This window comes from Cajanus cajan, chromosome 6 (genome assembly GCF_000230855.2).
Source record: "Cajanus cajan strain Asha chromosome 6, NIPB_CcT2T_4, whole genome shotgun sequence".
Lineage (NCBI taxonomy): Eukaryota > Viridiplantae > Streptophyta > Magnoliopsida > Fabales > Fabaceae > Cajanus > Cajanus cajan.
The window spans coordinates 48,614,030-48,622,085 of NC_138522.1; the positions used below are offsets into that span (position 1 = coordinate 48,614,030).

Consider the following 8,056-nt stretch of genomic DNA (forward strand, 5'->3'; position numbering starts at 1 on the left):
AAAATTGAAAAGTTTCCAAAAGTGCCAATTTCATTCCCTAAATGAGATTGAGAATGGGACCAACTAAAACAGAACAAGAGCGCCTAATTCAAATGAAAAAGGAATCCACATTAAATGGTAAAAAAACCAACAAAAAAATGTGTTGCTTGCAAATAATGTTCCCATGAGCGTGCTGTTCTACAAATTAGCAACACTCATTTAATATTTACTGTTACGTCACGCAATCAGAGTCCCCACATGACCTAAACCTGGTCATCTCCTTAAAAACCAACTCCACACACCAACCAAATTCAGTACCGTTGAATAAAAACTTACCAAAACGCGCACAGAACAGAGCAGACATGAACACAAAGTCAAGAACAAAATAAATATTAAAAAAAAAAGGAAGAAAAACGTACACAACCAAATTATGAGGCTGATATTAGAACATCCACCCCACCTCCCCAAATTCTAACATTACCATATTAGGGAGCAGCAATATAAACTAACTAATAATAAATAAAGTCAGAACAGAACATAAAAGAGTTGTTTCCCTTTACCCTTCAACTCCTTCATGGCTTCATCAAAGAGTTGTTACAACTTAGGCAAAGAGGAAGGGTTCCCTAGAGTTGAACCGAGGAGGTCATTGCACAAACTTGCTCCTTCTTGTGTTTTATTCTCTGCCCTTGGACTGCTCCCAGCACTGCTATTTGACAAAGATCCAAACGCTGTCTTTTGCAATATCCCAGTGGGAGAAGACCCTAACGAGGGACTATTGTCCCACCCATTACTCATAAGGTTGAGAGCATTGTTATTGTTCTTGGCACACTGGTCATTTCCACCGTTATTGCTGAGATTCAAAACCTCTCCAAGAGGACCACCCATTGAACCCTCCCATAAAATTGGGATCCAATTAGCTTGCCTACTACCACTGTTTGATTCGTTCATAGCATTCCCAACTCCAAGACCCATTTGAATAGGGTCTAACTCCCTTGATAATCTTAGAGGTGAGAGTGTTACTTTGTCGTTGGTGGGGGAGGAAGTGGATGACATGAAATCTGAGGATGTCATAGGTATTGAAATCGATAGTTCTGTTCTATCTGATTGCATGTCAAGCTCTTGCCACGACCGATTAGACTGGGTTTTGGGCCAGTCATCCATGAATTGCCTAAGGGAATGTTGTGAATCACTCTCTTGGTTATTACTTGCGCTGTGTGAAGACCCAAAGATTCTTGTACTCAACAAGGTGGGACTTTTCTGCGAAGGGTTGAGTAGTGAATCAGAAGTAACAACCCCAAACTCACTCCTTGAGGATTCTTCATATGGGATCTGTTGTTTTTGAACCACAAAGGGGTTTTCCTTCGGTTTCAGGTCAGCAAGTGCATCACTGACCGGGATTATTCTCTCACTGCCATTCTCCTTGTTATTCATAATCATCCTGCATGCACGGTCAAATCACCATTTAAATTTCACGATGCTAATCCTTGATAATTAAAAACACATTTTTGCAAACACAAGCATTTTCTTTATTTAATAATAACTAGGAAGATTGTTAAGGTAATGTCAATTATTGTTCCTTAAATTATAGTTTGGCTTTGCACAAGAAAAAAGTAAGATGATTGACACGCCTAGAGCGTCTTTTCTTAAAAGGAATCTCAACCACTAATAATAATGACGAGTCACCATCAGGCCGTATGGACGATGATAACAATAATAGTAGCAACAGATTCCTTATTCCGTCCTTACACTCCTAAACCAAATGAAAGGCGAAGCCAATTAAGATATATGCTAAAAGAAGTCAGAGTCGGTACTCACCTATTGATGTTGGGAGGCGCAGCAGAAGTATCAGATGCAAGAGGGTGCATATTCTTGGGTTGGTGTTGCGCAAAGGATGGTGCAGTAGTGGTTCCGGGCACCACGAGGTTGTTAGTGGGGACAAGCTTTGAAGTGGTGGTGGTGGTGGTCCCGGTGAGGGCATGGCCTGATTGGCCTTCCACAGGCTTTCTTGAACGATGGCGTCCTCTGTTCATGTGCCGCTCGCAGTACTTCTGATCCACAACGGCATCTCTCGAGCACCGCCATTTCTTCCCATCTGTTCTCCTGCACCTTCCTGGCTCCGGATCTGTGCTGTTCGAGAACCCCAGATGGAAACCCCCCCATCCCACTGCATTCATAAAATTACCAACTTTCACTTTACTTTTCCATAAACCATTAACACAAACTCCAAATTATGCAATGCTTAAGTTCATATAATCTCTTCCCAATAAGTTTATACAAGTTGAATATGTAACAGGGTGACTTGATCTCAACATTTCTAGTTAAGTTAGAATGAAATTACAGTTAAGTCGAAACGATCTAATACTAAGAATATCGGTTAAATTAGAATAATCTAATACTAGTTAAGGTGGACTAATCGGGTACTGTTTGGTAGTTAATTTTGTTTAACTTATTTTATTATTTTTCTTTTCTCAAAAGTTTACTGAGAAAATTATCTTTAAGGTATAGTTATATTAGCTTGAGAGAATGGAATAGAAAGGAAGAGAACTTACTGGCATTGTTGGTTCGGAGGAGACAGGGTGAGAAGTTGTAGAAGCCAGCAGATTCGAGGGCTTTCTTGATGGGGATGAGGAGATGAGATGGAACGGGGACATTGGCTGTTATGTACTTGTAGATCAGGGCTTGGTGTTCTAGCTCCATCCACTGTGATGGAGTGAAAGGCCCTCTTGCTCCCGCTAAAATCCCATGCATGTTCCCGGAATTGAAACCTGTAGAGAATATGACATGACACACAAAGATAAGGCCAAAAAGGAAGAGCTAGCAAGCGCGTGGCAGGAGGAGGAGAGTAGTAATGATAATAATAAGGTTTTTCCTGCTTTGATTGAAGAAATAACAGTGACATTGCGTGAGGAAGAGATGGAAAGGGAAAGGGAAAATTTTGGGGAAAGAGGGTGCAGAGCCAATCAAAACTTGGACCTTTATTTCTTTCATGCTGGTTTTCATGTATTTTTCTCCTTTGGTATTCTCTAGTTTACTGTGCAAAATGTTACCAAAAACCCGTCCCCCTAAAACGGGAAGAGGAATTTTTTGGTTCACTTTTTTCTTGACATGACTCAAAAACAGAGACCACTAGTATATTTCCATGAAAAGACCCTCCACCGGTACTGTAGAATCAGACCATGACAACCCATATTTCAGCTTCCACAACGGATGCCGTTTTCCCCAAAAACCCACAAACAAACACTCAACAAAAATCCAAAACTTGCCACCTAAATACAAATCCAACACCCCATGCTAGCTACCACCCCAGACACCTAAAACACCCCTTTTCCCTTATCTTTTAAAATAAAAATGTGCTTGATTATCCCCGTCCCATCCCTTCTTTCAAAATACAAAACAAGCTCAAAAATACATTTTCATATATAATGCAATATACCTGTATTTCTGTTGTAACTAGATAAATGGTGGAGAGAATAAGGGAATGAGGCATTTGGGGATGCCTTGTCCAGTACCAAAGGCTCCGATTTTTGAGAAGAGAAGCTGAGCATTTGTGGAGCATTAGATCTGAGTAGGGAGGTGTTGTTCATGTGGTGGAAGAGCATTGGTTTGGAAGCAGAAATGTCAGCACCGTGATCATGATGATGAGTCTTGGCCAGTTTGGAACTCCTCCAGTCATCTTCAGTGGCGCCAGATCTCTCCTGCTTTAGGAACCCAGATCCATACCACTTGTGCTTGGCTTCAGGATCTGAAGCAAGAGGGATACCAAAGCCAGTAGCAGTGTCCGAACCCACCAACCCATCCAAGCCCACAGCCCCAAGATCCATATAAATAGAAAAGCTAGCCCACAGAGAACTAGAGTAAGTGTAGCATTAAGCTGGGGAAAGAGAAAGGGAAATGGGGTATTATGTCTTCATGGGACAACAACAGTACACAAGAAGCTGTTCCAGTTGGGGAAGGAAGGGGCATCATAGGGAAAAAAACACAGCAGATATGCTTGACACCTTAAAGCTAACCTCAAACTGGAAACCGGACTGGTTTTCTTTTGAGACTTGATGTCTTGACAAAGATAAAATAATTGGAGAGAGAGAGGAAGAAAAAAAAAAATACTGGTGGGGGAAGATGAAACTGACTCGACAAAGTTTATATCTTGGGCGTACTAACAAAAATATCCAAACCTTTTTTTTAAATAACTAGTAACACCAAAAATTATTATGTAAATCAGATTACTGAATGTCTACGTCTCATTTAATTGCTATATAAGATATATTTAAATTTTTTAATTTGTAAAAATTAGTTAGTAACTATGTGGACATGATACCACCCAATAATGTATCTTAGTAATACACCTTCTAACATTAATTTTTTAATATATTTTATCTCATTTGTTAGAATTTACATTATGAAATAAAAGGTCATTAAATAGGATATAAAATTTATATTTTTAATAAACTTCAATTAATTAAAACATGTGTATTCAAAAGAGTATATTTGCTGACATTTTTTTATAACAAAATTTAATTACAGTCTTTTACGTGAAATTCATATTATTTTTTTATTAGAATGTGAAAGTTATCTTAATAATATATATAAATATATATTACCACAAAACTAAATCTTTGACGTTGAAAAAATAATATTGACTACACTTAATAAACCACAACTATATTTTGTACTTTTTTTAATATGATTGGAAATATTTCTTTTATGTCTATGGTCGTGGAATTTAGTATACTATTATTGTTATATTTAGTGTAGCTTTGGTTAGGGTCACACTTTACTCTAGTTCTGTTCTGGTTCGTTTCAGAGGGGGCAGTTTTGGAAACCTATTCAAGAAACCTTGAGATGTAGCTGGACTGAGAAGGATGGGAATGTCATTTTATGCAAAAGTATATTCACACTTGTCAAAGACTACGTCTTTGGACAACCTCATTTTTGTTTTTACTATTAAACAATAAATAAATAAAGTAGTATATTATTTTATCAAAAGTCAATATTGTACTCGACATTTTTATCGTGTGTTCTTGAATAGAATTCGATGCATTAAAAGAGGTAGATGGGGATATTAAAAGAGGTTGTATTAATTTATCGAAAAACAAAAGCACGGGTATTGAATCAATAACTGTGACAGTAATACATTCACACGGTTGAGCTAAAAAAGCAAAAATGGTGCAAAAAGAATAAGCCATTTTAGTAATTTTTTTCTCTTCAATATAACAATTATTTTAATTGACATGTATAAAATGCATTAAAAAGATACATAATATTAGAAAAATGTGAAGTAAAAAAATAACATTAAATCTGGAGACACATTAATTTACCCAGTTGTCCCATAATAATAGTTTGGCTTGCAAAGTCCATTAGGACTTAAGAGTGTTTGTTTGGGACTTGGGGAGGGGTTCTCAGTTCTCACTCTTCTTAAAGTTAAAATCCAAAAAGGAGTGGTGGGCTGCATGCACAAAGATGCACCATCACGTGACACCTCAAAAAATTCTACCTCATCTATGTCCTATTCTCTTCTCAGCTATCATTTCTCAGTCTTAGCCATACACGATAACAGCTAATCTCTACCTCGGTCTGTGTAGTATATACAATATATAAATATTAAACATAGGTTACTTTCTAGTGTGTATAACTTAGAAATAACAGGACTCCATTCTTTTTACGAAAATTTTAGTTCTAATTATATATATATATATATATAATATAATTTAAAAATAATTAATCAAATTTTAGATTGAGATTAATTATTAATAAACTGATAAATATTTTATGTTAATAACAATTAAAATAAAAAAGATAACTATGTGCTTTAAGTATATAATTACATGAATTTAACGAGTACAAAAGCATATCAAGAGTGATTAAGTAGCATATAAGAGTGATTAAGTTTTTAAATTTCAAGAAAATAGTCTATTATCGATGATTATTGATTAACAAAAAAAGGTAGAGTAAGATCTCTGTTTTTCTTTCTGTAGCCAATGACATAACTTGAGGACAAAGTATCCAATTGCTAAGTATAACAGAAGATAAAAAAAATAAAACATTTTCTTTTATGCGAGTGGTCAATTATATCCATTTTGGTGTCTTCAAAGCCTTTTTATTTATGAATACCTTCTCCATCCACTTTTGTTGATCATAGATTCATAGTGAATAACTCTCTCATAAAGACAGTCGCCCCTCGTGCTCAAAAAAATTAAAGAGTTAGGGCACGGTTTTTCTTGCTGCCCGACAGGGTTCATATTCTAACATCATCATTTGGGAGAGCAAGACAACCTAATTGAACCAAAATTAGACAACCTAAACAGAAATAGATATCAATTGGTTTGATTTTAGGTAGTCATAGGAATGGGCCCCCATTCTTTACCTTGTGATTATAATCATCCTTGCCCAATTGCCCCTTATAAAAAGGAGTGGCACGTTTGGTAAAAATAGTACATAAGTTAGTTTAAAGATGAAAGTTTGGTGCTGTAAGTTGAAAAATGATGAATTAAGTAAATATTTGGTAAAATTAATTATTCAATTAGTTAATAAAAATAAAATTTAACAAAAAGGCATATATAATTATTTGGTCAAATTTTATAATTTGTTACGCCATTTTTTAATAATTATAGTCTTGTATTTTAATTTATTTTAAATAATTATCATCCAAAAATATTAAGCTAATATTTTTTAATTCTATTATCATTTATAAATATTTTTATTAAATAAATTTGTGTTATTATTTTGACAATTGCAGATATTATAGAAAAATCAAATTTAATGATTATGTTCATTTTCTTTAAAAAAAGATTAATGATTTATTGCATTCTGAAGTAATGGATATTGTGGTTTTTCTTTAAGTGTGTATCTTCTTTCTAGCAAAAAATATATTTTTTATTATAAAAAATTAAAGTTAATTTAATTATTTTTAATTTTGTATATGTAAGAAAATTTTAATAACATTTTAGAGAAAACATGAAGTTATGCTTCTTTCTTTAGGATTTTAATTTTTTTTAGTAAGATCATATATTTTATAAAAAAATGTAATAATTAAAATAAACAACATAATGTTAAAATAATAATTCCATAAAATAGTTTGGTGGCAACAAACGATGGCGTGACCAGTTGGAGCACCATTGTAACCACGATAGGTCGGTGAAGAAAGTACTAGAATTATTAAATGTGATTAAGGGATTAAGTATTAGGCTTCTTTTTAATATAAATAAATGAAAAAATATTATGAAACATATCAAGAATAAAAGTGAAAAAACTTTTTTAAATTGGAAGTTGAAAAACTGAAATATTATATTATAAGTTACTAAAATAAGTTATTTTATCAAATGAGTTAATTTTACTTAAACAAATTTTTCAACTAATAAAATAAACTTTTATCTGTTGAAAAGTGTTGTATAAACACACATATATTAGAACAAGTGTTACAACATTTGGGAGATTTGGGTAATGAAAATCAAAAGCACATGACCGGTGACAACCCTCTTAATTAATAATACTAATTAATAAAGAACAAAAAATAATGAGCACATGACCTCCAAGTTATTTATAGTTATATAAAAGCACATGACCACCCCATGTATATACAATACATAGTGCATTTGTCATCTTGTATAAATTATCTTTTAATAAATATTTTTAAAGTCAAATTGACCAATATTTATCAATTCAGTGGCATGTTCAAGACATGAGGATCAATATATAAATCAAAAGAACATATATCTTGATGGTTCTATTTTATATTGCTTGGTGTTCCTTTATTAATAGATCTCGTATATTGCGATTGTAAAGTTTCGTGGCAAACAACGACATGAGAACTGAGAATGAAGCAGATTTCCTTTTTTGTTAAACTTTCATGCACCCAAGGGAAGAAAAGCACGGTATGGAGAAGGAAGAGAATAAAGGTTAGGAATGTTGGAAGGTGACGTTGCTTTCTTGTGTCCCTTATTTTAGAAAAATTCAAATGGGGCAAATACATTATTAATTTTTGGCTAGAGAACCAGCTAAGAGTGGGTCTTTCTGTTAATTAAATGAACACCAAAGGATGAAATTCCCCAATTCCTGAACATCCGTTATCCATATATGGAAC

At 34.0% G+C, this 8,056-nt stretch overlaps 1 protein-coding gene across 1 annotated transcript; it reads right to left on the reverse strand.

Annotated features, from left to right (window-relative positions):
* Window positions 1-342: 342 nt before the first annotated feature.
* On the reverse strand, window positions 343-4,095 carry LOC109798015 (growth-regulating factor 7). Its single transcript, XM_020358203.3, has 4 exons — window positions 3,413-4,095; window positions 2,529-2,744; window positions 1,795-2,143; window positions 343-1,417 (listed from the first exon to the last, which is right to left on the reverse strand). Exons 1-4 carry the CDS (start codon window positions 3,798-3,800, stop codon window positions 574-576), a joined length of 1,797 nt encoding a protein of 598 aa, XP_020213792.1. The 5' UTR covers window positions 3,801-4,095; the 3' UTR covers window positions 343-573.
* Between the last annotated feature and the right edge of the window lie 3,961 nt (window positions 4,096-8,056).